At 48.2% G+C, this 13,292-nt stretch overlaps 1 protein-coding gene across 4 annotated transcripts in view; it reads right to left on the bottom strand.

Annotated features, from left to right (window-relative positions):
• CEP290 (centrosomal protein 290) overlaps positions 1 to 13,292 on the bottom strand; it is a 1,516,454-nt gene that overhangs the window by 1,341,522 nt on the left and 161,640 nt on the right. For all 4 annotated transcript variants that reach the window (XM_085653911.1, XM_085653913.1, XM_085653912.1 and 1 more), the window contains exons 8-9: positions 6,321 to 6,473; positions 6,037 to 6,219 (exon numbers count right to left, since the gene is read on the bottom strand). In XM_085653911.1, coding sequence (XP_085510037.1) covers positions 6,037 to 6,219; positions 6,321 to 6,473 — 336 coding nt within the window. The remainder of the gene's footprint in view (positions 1 to 6,036; positions 6,220 to 6,320; positions 6,474 to 13,292) is intronic.

Genomic DNA, 13,292 nt, shown 5'->3' with positions numbered 1-13,292 from the left:
GCCGGGGAGGCGGGTGGGCGTGTACAACTCTGCAGCTCTACATGCCAAGAACAGATGCATACTGGTAAGTAGCATATTCCGTTCGAGGCATATGAGCTGCAGATTGTACACTTAGCATAGATTATATAGCAGTACCCAACCTTAGCGGCGACCACCGGTATCCGTTGCAGCTGTTTGAAAAAGTGTCTTTAGTACAGCCTGGCCCACCCTAGCTTGCTGCTTGGAATGCACATCTACACAGTAGTGTTTTGTGAAGGTGTGCGGTGTAGACCATGTGGCTGCCTTGCAGATGTCATCTAAGGGTATATTCCCTAGAAAAGCCATAGAAGCCCCTAACTTTCTTGTAGAGTGGGCTTTAGGGGGAACAGATAATGTTCTCTTTGCCTTTTGATAGCAAATTTGTATGCATTTTACAATCCACCTAGCTATCCCTGATTTTGAAATGGGGTTGCCTTTATGTGGTGGAGAGAAGGAAACGAACAATTGTTTAGTCTTCCTGAAGGGTTGCGTTCTTTGTATGTAGTATAGTAACGCCCTTTTTACATCAAGTGTGTGTAAGGCCCTTTCTGCAACAGATTGGGGTTGCGAGAAGAAGACAGGTAATTCCACTGATTGATTGAGGTGGAAGGGGGAAATGACTTTGGGCAGAAACTTCGGATTTGTGCGAAGTATGACCTTGCTGTGATGCATTTGTATGTAGGGTTCCTGTATGGTGAACGCTTGTATTTCACCAACCCTTCTAAGGGAAGTGATAGCTACAAGGAAAGCTGTTTTCCAGGTGAGAAACTGTAGCTCACATTTGTGCATTGGTTCGAAGGGCGGACCCATTAGTCGTGTAAGAACTAAATTTAGATTCCATACAGGGGAAGGTGGTGCCCTGGGAGGAATTACTCGTTTAAGGCCTTCCATGAAGGCTTTAATAGCGGGCACTCTGAAGAGTGATAAATGCTGCCTGTTTTGTAGATAAGCAGCGATCGCTGCTAGGTGTAGGCGTATGGATGAATATGCCAGGTTACACCTGTGAAGATGGAGCAGATAGCATATGATGTGCTGTATGGATGCATCTAGAGGGTTGATTGTATTGTTACGGCAGTAAATTACAAATCTTTTCCACTTTGCGGCATAGCATGCTCTAGTGGTAGGACGTCTGGCTTCCATGATGATGTTCATACAATCAGGGGGAAGGTTAAGGTATCCGAATTCTAGGATTTCAGGAGCCAGATCGCCAGGTTGAGCTGAGCTGGGTCCGGGTGCCTGATTTCTCCATGGTTCTGGGTTAGGAGGCATGGGGATAGATGCAGTTTTTGATGTGGTACCACTGACAGTTGTAGTAGCGTGGTGTACCACGGCTGTCTGGCCCACGTCGGAGCTACCAGAATGAGTGTGAGGGAGTGCTGTTGTAGCTTCCTGACCACTAATGGAATTAGTGGGAGAGGTGGAAAGGCGTATGCAAATCTGCCTGACCAGTTCATCCATATCGCATTGCCCTTGGACAATGGGTGTGGGTATCTGGCGGCGAAGCTTGGGCATTTTTTGTTTTCCTGGGTGGCGAAGAGGTCTATTTGAGGATGCCCCCACTGTTGGAAGAATGGGTGAAGAACTTGTGGATGCAGTTCCCATTCGTGTATTTGTTGCGTTTGTCTGCTGAGCAGATCTGCCATGGTGTTTTGTACGCCTGGAACGTGCTGTGCCAGGAGAAAGATGTTTTGAGGAATTGCCCATCTCCATATGCTCTGGGCTAAGCGGGAGAGCTGGGGAGAGTGTGTCCCCCCCTGTTTTTGGATATAATACATTGCAGTCATATTGTCTGTGTGAATGAGGACTGCTTTGCCCGAAATCTGTTTTTGGAAAGATTTTAGGGCTAGAAAGATCGCCAAGAGCTCCAGATGGTTGATGTGGAGCGATTTTTGCTGTGGCGTCCATAGACCTTGCATGGTGAGGTGTAGAAGGTGCGCTCCCCAGCCGGAGAGCGATGCGTCCGCTGTTAGAGTCACTTGAGGAACCGGGTCCAGGAACGGCTGCCCTTTGGAAAGGTTTGTGGTGTTCCACCACTGCAGAGAGTGATGTGTGCGGCCGTCCACCAACACCAGATCCGTCAGCTGACCCTGGGCCTGGTTCCACTGTTGTGCTAGGCACTCTTGAAGTGGACGCATGTGGAGTCTTGCATGGGGCACTATGAAAATGCAAGACGCCATCATTCCTATGAGCTTCATAAACACTCTTGCTGGAAGAGAGTGCTGAGGAAGGAATGTTTTGCGTAAGGCTTGAATGCTTGTGATTCTGGCTGAGTTTGGATAGGCAATACCCTTGGAGGTGTCTATAGTGGCCCCGAGGTATTGCTTTGTGTGAGATGGTATGAGGTGGGACTTTTGGTAGTTCACCGTGAAGCCTAGCTGGTGGAGCAGTTGGATGGTGCTGTTTGTATGCTGCACACATTGGTCGTAGGACGCGGCTTTTATCAGCCAGTCGTCTAGGTAAGGGAAGACGTGAATATGTTGACGTCTGAGGTGTGCTGCTACTACTGCTAGGCATTTGGTAAACACCCGTGGTGCGGTGGTGACCCCGAAGGGGAGAACCGTGAATTGGTAATGTTGCCCGTCCACCACGAACCTGAGGTATTTCCTGTGAGAGGGGTGTATTGGAATGTGAAAGTATGCGTCTTTCAGATCCAAGGTTGTGAGAAAGTCTCCCTGGCAGAGGAGTGGGAGGACTTGTTGTAGAGTGACCATGTGAAAATGGTCTGAGTGTATGTAGGCATTTAGAGGCCGGAGGTCCAGAATGGGTCTGAGGGTCTCGTCTCTCTTTGGTATTAAGAAATATAGAGAGTAGACCCCTAGATTTCGTTGGTTGACGGGGACCTGCTCTATAGCATGTTTTTGCAGGAGTGAAAGTACCTCTTGTTTGAGCAGTGTGGAATGTTCTTGAGACATTGGACGGTGCCTTGGTGGGATATTGGGTGGGGTAGATGTTAGCTCTAGACAGTACCCTGACCGAATGATTTGGGTCACCCATTTGTCCGATGTTATGGACTCCCATACGTGGATAAAGTTTTGTAGTCTGCCCCCGACCGGAGTGGAATGGTCTGGGGGGAGCGGAGGGGAGTCATTGTGCGGGGGGGGTGGCAGAACGGGTGTTGTTGGTTTTGCCCCTGCCCTTATTGTTGTTACCCCTGTAACCACCTCTCTGATTGCCCTTTGAAAAGGTATTTTGAGGAGGGGACTTGTAGGAGGTAGAGGCGTTATCGGTGGAGGAGCCTCTACCTGTGCCACTAAAGGACGAGCGTCGAAAGGAACGTTTGGAGGCTTGTGTTTGGAGTGCCCCCATAGACTTTGCTGTGTCTGTGTCTTTCTTCATCTTTTCGAGCGCTTCGTCTACCTTTGGCCCAAAGAGTGTTTCCTGGTCAAAGGGGTGATTAAGTATGGATGCCTGGACTTCAGGTTTGAGCCCTGAGATCCTGAGCCAGGCGTGGCGACGAAGCAGGACACTGGTATTTATGGCCCTAGAAGCAGTGTCGGCTGCATCGAGGGCACACTTAATGGAGGTGTTTGTGATTAGTTTACCCTCCTGTATGAGGTCATGAGCCTTGTGCTTGTATTTTTCTGGAAGGTGCTGCATAAGAGCCTCTAGTTCGTCATAGTGTGCTCTATCATATCGCGCAAGCAGTGCTTGTGTGTTTGCAATGCGCCACATGTTTGCAGCTTGGGAGGCGGTGCGTTTACCAGACGCGTCCAGAAGTTTAGATTCTTTGTCTGGCGGTGGGGCATCTCCTGAGGATTGGGAGTTAGCCCGCTTTCTAGCTGTGGAGACAACTAGGGAATCTAGGGGAGCAGGGCCCTTGATGTAAGCAGGGTCTGTGGGTGCCGCCTTGTACTTCTTCTCTATTCTAGGGTTCAGTACTCTGGCTCTGACAGGGTCTTTGAACACCTCTGTAGCGTGCTTGGTGACACCCTTAAGCATGGGTAAAATGGAAGTAGATTTGTCTTGTATATCAAATGTATCCAGTAGGAAGTCTTCTTCTACTGGCTCACTGTGCATGTCCACCCCATGGTAGTGTGCTGCTCTCTGCACTAAATGATGAAACCCTAAGGAGTCCTCTGGAGGAGACGGCCTTGATGGGTATAGGTCGTCCTGAGGTACATTGGGTATATCAGGGTTATTGTAATCCTCCCATGGATCTGGGGTCCCTGGTGGAGTGGGATCCATTGGGGCGTCCGCTGGGTAATTGTCCGGATCCCCATCATCCGGATCTGGGGATGGGGCCGGATCGTAGTGAGGTAAAGGTGGCGGAGACCTGTGAGGTGGAGGCGGTGGAGGAGGTGGAGTGGGTAGGGGAGGCGGTGGTGGGGAGGGCACTCTGAGGGGAGAAGTAGCAGAGTCCTTCCTTTTGGGTGGAGGAGGAGGAGCCGGAGCATCAAGGCGTCTTTTCTTGGTAGTTAAAGTCAAAAGCCCAGTCTTTGGATCTTTGGACAAAGTCTTTTGTAAAGGGTCTGGTGTAAACAGAGCCAACGGTGTCGAGTCGTATGTCGGCACCGGTGATTTCGGAACCGGGGGTTTCGATGGTCTGTGTGCGCCATGCTTTTTTGAGGTCTCCGGGTGTTTCGGCGTCGAATGATGTTTCGGCGCCGGAGCGTCGGTGCCGACAGATTTGTGTTTGTGTTTGGTCGGCACCGAGTGTCCAGGCTTCGGCACCGGTGGTTTCGGAGTCGAGCTGGATTTTGCAGTCTTCGGTGCCGGATGCTGTTTTTCGGCACCGGGTGTCGGCTGGCTCGATCCCGAGCTGCCATGAGACTTTGGGTGCTTCGACACCGGGCCCGAAGGTGGGGTGATCGAAGTTTTGGTTTTGGTTTTGCCCAGGCCGGAAGGCGAGGGAGTAACCTGAGTCTCTTTGGTTTTCGGCGCGGGGGTGGGAGGGGGCATAGTACTCACGGCCCGCTGCGCTGGTGTAACGTCCTCCACGTCGGAGTCGTCAGCCTCGGAAGCGCTGACGACGTCTTCCTCCTGCTCGGTGTGTGTTTGCCCCGAAGCTTCGGCGTCGTCTCCGAAGATGTCCGGTGGAGCTGCCGAGGATGAGTGCGCCATGGTGCGTCGAGCTCTTCGATCTCGGATGGTCTTCTTCGATCGAAAAGACTTGCAGGCGGGGCAGTCTCTAGCCTCGTGTTCCGGAGAGAGGCAAAGGTTACACACCCGATGGAGGTCGGTGTGGGGAAATTTAGACCCACATTTTGGCCACTTTTTGAACGGAGTCCTTTCCATCGGCCGGGACCGGAGTCGCGGAGGGCCCGAAGGCCGGTGTCGATGTACGGGATGGAGAAAAGTGCCGCTTCGAGAGATGAAGATGATGAAGGAACTCGAAGAATCGAGGATTTTTCGTCGAGGCTGGAACCGTAGAAGTTCGAAGCCGGAGCACGAAGTATCACATCCGAGCCCGATGGCGGAAAAAAACAATCTGAGGATGGAGCCGAAGCCCATGCGCAGTACGGACCGAAGGAGGAGTCACCAAACTCGTGACTTCCTAAGACTGTCCAAGAAGAAAAACAAACTGCAAACATCCGGGCCCAACACCAGATGGCGACCTATGCTAAGTGTACAATCTGCAGCTCATATGCCTCGAACAGCTTGTATTTGAGAGTTTCAACCGGAGTGGAAAAGTTACATCCGAACCCAATGGCGGAAAAAAAACAATCTGAGGATGGAGTGGATGCCCATGCGCACTGTGGTCCAAGGGAGGAGTCTTCTATCTTGTGACCAAAGACTTCTTCCGAAGACAACAACAACCTGCAAGCATCCGAGCCCAACACCAGATGGCGATCTACTATTCTAAGTGTGTGATCTGCAGCTCATATGCCTTGAACAGTATATTTCCGAGCAGCTATTATATTTTAGCAGTGGAGGTGACCAAATCTTCCCAAAATGCCAATTCCTGAAATTGGTGAGCTGATACTGCTCCAATCACTTAAGCTGTGGCTCTGCTTAGGAACTAAAATAGAGTAGAGAAACTTTGAGGCCAAATTACAAGCATGGATAACCAATTCTTACCTGAAGTCTGTATTGTTCTTTTTCCTTTCGTAATTGGTCCATAACATTATCGGTTTGTTGCACAACAAGTTTCATTCTGCTGTACTCATCGGTCATCTTCTCCATTTCCTGAACAGATTCTTCCAGGTTTTTAGTCATTTCCTGGTTCTGAAGTTCCAGCTTCTCATTAGCTTCAGTAAGATTCTATCATGTAATAAAACAATTGTGTATACAATGAGATTTAAAAACTTGCACTCGCAAACTGAATTCTCTTATAACCCACACTGGCAACATAATATACTGACCTGAATTTCATCAAGATACTGCACAAGCTCCAAATTCTTTTTGGACAACTGGGCCCTATAGTCGGCATCTCCACCTCGGCGTGATATGAGGGTTTCTCGCTGGGAATCGATTTGTCTCTGATAGTCATTGACATCCTGTCTGAGTTGTTCATTCTATTGGCAAAGCAAAACAAAACAAATTGTGCTAAATTTTCAATTTCTAAGAAATAATCATGCAATGTATACTGGAAAAAGAAAGCACTTCTATTTACGGAAAGGATAAACACACCTAAATCTAGCTGGGTGTCATTAATGAGTCCAAGTTTGAAAATGCCGTGTTCCTTACCTTTCTCTTAAGAAGTTTTTTCTCCAAATTAAAAATGAAAGAAAAGGAAACAGCAGATGTAAAGTTAGAAATGAAAATGCAAAGGTTACAAAAGAAAACCATCAGGAAAAAGGCAGGGTAGTGTGAACATAAAAAAATGTACTAATTTATTCCTGAAACAGTACATTTAATTATGAGAACACTAAAGTAATTTTAATAATACTGTGTTGCACCATTAAAGGTTTGGTATAGAACAATGCCCTACAATGGCTTATACACCCATTTGGTTTAGAGCTTAACTGCATTAGTTACCCCAATCTGTAGCCAAGCTCTGTCTTCCTTGATTTCATTTTCTTATGCAACTGGCAGAAAAACTAGCAATTAATAAAGATTCAATATTAATGGTTAACAAAAGCACAAAGTCACATGTGACAATCCCTATGTAAACTGCAAAATTCCAGTTACACTACATCTACTTTGCAGTTTGGAAACTGAATCTATTTTACTCTGTCCCTAAGTTGCAAACGGCACTCAATTTATTATAGCTACGAGAATCAATTAATAGTATATCAGATACAGATTTTTTTCTCACAGTTAGGCTCTAGGCCAGGGCATGCTGATGTTGATAGTGTATGACCTGTTTTTTTTTTAGCCTATTACTCCTGGTAAGCTCTTTCCAGAACCATCATCATCATACAACTATAAGTGGGCTAGGTACTTAAAACCTCCTGATATTAGAAGAATGGTTGTTGGCACTGATCTCAAGCAAATATGACTCCAAGCAAATAAAATAGCTAGATCAAGAAATCCATGGCGCTCTTTCAGTATTACCACATGAAACATTTGCAACTGAACATTACAGTTAAAAGTACCTGTATCGTTCTACCACATAGGCCATGAGCTCTAGGTTGAGTTGGTGAAACTGGGCAAGAGTGCTCTAAATCCACAGGCTATCTGGTGTGTATAGGCCACCAAGTGTGAATTTACATTGCAAGTAAAAAAGCACCCTGAGATATCTTCCTATGCCAACCTTCCAGTCTTTAATACCACTGAAGGCAGGATTCCCAGAAAAGTGGAGTTTGGTCACATATTCTTTTTATCCCCCAGTGCCGAAGTTTCCAATAACAGAAACGGGTAGGGGATAGGGTGGTAGAGGGAGAAACAACAGTAATACTTCCTATTGTGTGATTTTGGGGAATAAGATGCTCAAATCAGTGTTTTTGCATGAATTCGCACTCATTTAGGACTGGTCTTTTACATTTCTCCCAGTAAACCACCACAACTTGCACTCTCAGTGGAGCCATTAACTTCCATTAAATGCATCATCAAGATTACTAGGACACTCAGAATGAGTGCTTCAATGCTGCCACATACAAAGAGTTACCTTCCTGTTACTATGAGATAGATTTGTTTGTTTACCGCATGGATCGCATGTCGGAACACCTCGATAAGCACACGGAAAGGATTGATATGGCAGAGAGGCGCATCACTAAAGATGACGAGTCACATATGGAGACGGACGCAACACAGAAACAGATGCGGAAAGCTTTAATGCAGCTGCAAGATAAAGCAGAGGACCTCGAAGCTAGGTCTCGAAGGAGTAATGTACAACTTATGGGTCTGCCCGAATTGACACCCACCGGCAATATGGAAACATTTATTGAAAACCCTTTGGTCTCACTACTGGGCCGTGACACTTTCTCTGCACTGTTTGTCATTAGGCGGGCACATCGCTTGTTGGGCCCGCGGCAGCCTCCGGGTGCACCTTTGCGCCAGATTATTGCTAAGTTCTTGAATTACAGGGACAGGGATGCGGCCCTGAGGAAAGCCAGGGAACTCGGGACACTACAATACGAGGGCTCAACGATCTCGCTGTTCCCCGACTTTACAGCTAGGGTCCAGGAGGCGCGCAGACAGTTTGCTCCATTGAAGATGGCGCTAAGAGCCCAAGAACTGGACTATGCTAAGCTTTATCCTGCACGCCTGCGAGTTACCATTAATGGTGTTTCAAAGATCTGTCAGGACCCCAAGTCCCTTCAAAAAGTGCTCAAAGACTACACTAAGGAACAGCAATGTGGTGCTGCTTTGGAACGATAACAGGGGGCAGAGGGAGGTACCTTAGATGAAAATGACTAAAGCACGCCGCAAGCCTAGCTTTTTGTGGAAGTATTTATAAGTGCTAGAGATATGTGACTATGATTAAGATGGTTATCTAGCATGGATGTTTCTGCCCTGAAGGTAGTGGATAATCTCATTGGGTGTAGTATTAGACTGTTCTTTGTTATCGCTAAAATGTGAGAGACTCTTTCTATGATTATCCCATTATGTCAGAAATTATAGTTAGGTGTAGTATAGATGTGCACCCCCTAGTTCAAGTGCTCGTCAGGCTGGGAGGGTTATGCATTCGCTCTGAGCTCTTTGTAGAATTGCAGCCTTAAAGGGGAGGGTAGCGCTTCAGCCCTTGAAAGGAACCTCATAATTTTATGGTTAGAAGGGGGTTCCGCAGGGGCCTATTCGAATGGGTTGGCGCTTAGACGCTCCAAGAATTGGATACTGATGAAGCGATACATCTAGCTCATGGGGGGGCCTTTGGGCTTCTGATTCCTGGGTGGTCTGGGAGTGTGTGCTCAATCGGGGTGCATCAATAATCTGCCATAATAGTTTTTTACATGGCGATTCAGTATTCTTGGCTTCATCCAGGAGTGCGCTGGGGGAGAGGCAAAATCCACCCGTGTGTGTGCTCCACTAGAGATGGCACTATGTCACTTTTGTTTGAGTTGTGAGGAGGAGGGAATGGGGATAACCGACTGTGTCAAGTTGGGGATGATGCAACGTAGGCAGGGGGGAGGGGGGTTGTGGGGTATTTTTGTTTGTGTCACAGCAGTAGAAATGAGAAGGAGGTGCACTTCAATTATTCTCATCAGATGGCTGGGAAGGACAGTGTAAGTTCTAGTTTGCTCCCTATCGTTTCCAATTCATTCCTGGAATGACACAGCAGTCAGGCCAGATTATTAGATTCTTAACATGGAATGTCCGAGGCCTAAATAATCAGCGTAAGGTACGAAACGTCATTGTTTATCTTAAACGACACTCTGTAGATATAGCTCTGCTGCAAGAAACACACCTGCCCATGGATAGCACGATGTTGTCACAGAGGGTGCTACAGGGATTGTTTCATGCCTCAGGGTTCACTTCTCATGCCAGAGGGGTACTCACGTGGGTAAACCCTAAGTCAGGATTTAAAATTGACCCCGTTACAATGCGGGGGGGGGGGGGGGGGGGGGAAGAGTACACCACCTCCAGATGTAGGGGGAATGGAATAGATTTATTGGTTATCAATGTGCATGGCCCCAATAATGATAACCCACAGTTCTACCACTTTCTATACACAACCCCAGGCGTTGACGCAACAATTCCGTGGCTAGTGGGGGGTGACCTTCACTGCGTCCTAGACCCTACACTGGATCGCTCAGGGGGCCCGAGCGTCGAATTTCTGCCTCTGCAAAACTCATCAGGGACGCAATAGTAAGACTTGATATGGTGGATGTGTGGAGGACACTGTCCGACCATGCTCCTATACTTTTAGATCTGAAGAGCCCCCAGAAACAGCCTGCTCCGTTTACCTGGAGGTTTCCCACATATTCGTTGCTAGATCCTGTTTTCAAAGCTGAGATGGCGAAGTCCATTGAAGAATTTTTCGCAAATATAGGATCGTTTTCATAGTTTTCCACGGTTTGGGAGGCATTCAATGTATACATAAGAGGTGTCGCCGTATCTAAACATTCTGGGTTGCTTCGCGCCATTAGGAGTAGACTCACCTACCTTGAGAAACGTTTGATCGAACTAAAGACTCTAGCTGACTATCAGGAAGCTGTTGACAGCGAGATCAAACATATGGGGAAATACGCTGTTGCTAAAAGCTATGGGGAGGGAGTGTGAGAAGTTGGCCTGATGTATGATGTCACTAGTTATAGTGTACACCTTATATCAGTCCAAATACCCTTATGGTGATTGGTTGAAAAGTCAACCTTATAGACCAGCTATCCTAGTGGTAGCATGGACAAGAGCAGTCTTAGGCTAAACTCGGAATGGCATGTGAAGCCAGCTGTGATACCATATATAATCCCTTGAATACCAAATGAAAGGACACCACAACAGATATATATAAAATAAAGTGTATTTATTCTAAGCAAACCCTCAGCACTCTTTATGAGATTAGAGGTAAGTACAACACAGTCTTATTAATGCATACAGTAAGTCACACAGGTAAGTAATACAGTTAGGCCCTAGGGGCCACGCAAACCATATACTAAGTAAGTGGTATAAGAACCACTGTCACGGAAATAGAATAGGCCTAGGCCTAGGGGATCGCTGGGGCTACACTACACTAGCGTTAGTTAGGAAGTGGGAGGCCCACGGGATTCGTGTGCAGAGTGGAAACACTCACGCGTAATGCGTAAAAGTCAATAGCAATAGTACAGTTTAGAAAACGGTAGATTTAGGACACTTCCGGAGTAGCTAGGAAGTTGAGACTTGAAAACTAGACACTAGGATAGTCACTATCCTGATGAGCACCGGAGTACCCAAGTTACCTAGCCCACAGGCTGCGGGTGCATAGGGGTGAAGATGCGTCGTTTTCGTCGTCGACTCCTATGGATGCCTGAAGAAAGATGCTGACAGGCAGTCAGTGAAGAGTGTCCGGTGGATCCCAAGGCTGGGATCAAGAAGAGAGGAAACCTGCAAGCAGAAGGGACAGAGTCAAGGTCACTAGCCAGTGACCACGTGGAACCAGGAAGGAACCAGGCGATGTCGTGAAGAGTTGCAGGTGAAGGTGAAGCTTGTCGCTGCAGCCAGGAGGACCAGGAAGCGTCGAGGACGACCAGGACCAGGAGGCGAGCTGTCCCACGAAGGCTCTTGCTGTCGGCGGCGTCGAAGTTGGACTAGGACTCACCAAGCCTTGGCAAGCGGAACCCACGAAGAACAAAGGACTTGCTTCTGGTGCAGACCAGGAAGGTCTGGGGTGCTTCTTCTTTGCAGAGAAGCGGGAGCCAGTCTGGAGGAGCCAAACCAGCGCAGAAGATTTCAGGGTGCGTCGTCACAGAGGCCACTAGCCAGCGGGCAAGCAACCGGACAGACGCGGCAAGCAGGAAAATGCTGAAGGGCCCCACGCAGGACTCGTGGAGTGTGGGGGGCTGATCTTCGGTGCAGATGGTGCTTGGGGTTGGGGCTTCTCAATCCCCGGTGCACAACTTCGAGGGTACCTCAGAAGCTGCGCTGTAAGTTACTAGCCACTTTTCCCAGGTAGCCGGTCCCACGTCGCTCGTCGCCTCCACGGATCTCAGCTCTGCTGCAGATGTGGATGAGGGTCGGAGAAGTCTGGAAGTCAAGGCTCTGGTCGGGCTCTGCAGTCGGTTCCTCGTAGAACGGTCGCAAAGCAAAGGGTAGTCTCTTGATGGTGCCTGTTTGCACAGGGTAGCCACTCCTTGGCTACAAGGGAGATTCTTCAGTCTTCTTCTTTCGTCGAATGTCGAAGGTCCAGAGTTTCTGTTCAGTTTTGCAGGTTCAGGATAATCTAAAGTCTTGAGGCCCAACTCCCACTCTTATACTAATCTGGGGGGCTGGGATACCTGCTAGGTCACGCCTTATGGGTGAGACCTGGGAGGGGGTGGTTACACCCACTTCCCTTTGTCCAGTTTCGCGCCAGAGCTGGGGCTGGAGTGCCCCAGCGCCGGTTTGAACTGGACTATGCAAGGAACACCTTGTGTGCCCCAGGCATGTCTCATTCCTTTCAGCCCACCCTGCCCCAATACACTAAAGGCTGTCTGGGGAGGTGCTAGCACCTCCCCAAGCAGGAAACCTATTGTCCAGGCCTCCCTGGCTGGGATCACTCCCAGCTGCAGGAGGTCAGACTTGTGTCGTGGCAGCAGCATCCATTTTGTGATGCTGAGGCTTTGGTCAGAGGCTAACAGTTGAAGTATGATTTTAACATGTCTTGCCCTCTAGAAGGGGGGGATAATATTCTCATGTCCAGAAATGGCATGGGGGTATTATTCCCTAGTGTTAGACACCTTACACGACATGTTTTGATAAAGCCAAACCATAGTTACCATAACCGTCTAAGATTATAAGGCACTTTAAGAGTATATGGTAGGCTATATCATAGAACAGCTATAAGGACAAGGTTCCGAAAGCTGCAGACAGGCTCAGCTCATGCTAGAGCACCATCTCACATGTTACCAAGCACTCTGCCTCCAGGATTGTCAAGGCCTGCCATAGGAGTGACTGATAGGTACACATGTGTCTATATGTAAGTTAGGTATAGGAATACTACACCTAAGCAAGGGGTGATTACACGACCTTGCCCCAGCTGAGTGATCAGCCAGTTGTGTCAAAATGGAAGGCCAGGCCAGGGGTGGCATAATACATGCTGCAGCCCCTGGTAGGCCTAGGGTACACCTATGCCCTGGGTACCTAGGGTACACTGTACAGGGGCCAATAAGGTGATCCTATCCAAATGGGTTATGCACCTAAAGTACATAGTATTAATTTAGAGAGAGAACAGCAGGGCTGTGGGTCTGATTAGCAGGCCCACAGCCACATCTAAGTCGAAAACCAGTAAAGCAAAAGCAAAAAGTGGGGGTGAACATAGAAAGCAGACCCTACTCTCC

The sequence above is a fragment of the Triturus cristatus genome, chromosome 4_1 (genome assembly GCF_964204655.1).
Source record: "Triturus cristatus chromosome 4_1, aTriCri1.1, whole genome shotgun sequence".
NCBI lineage: Eukaryota > Metazoa > Chordata > Amphibia > Caudata > Salamandridae > Triturus > Triturus cristatus.
This window is presented reverse-complemented; position numbering and strand designations above follow the sequence as displayed.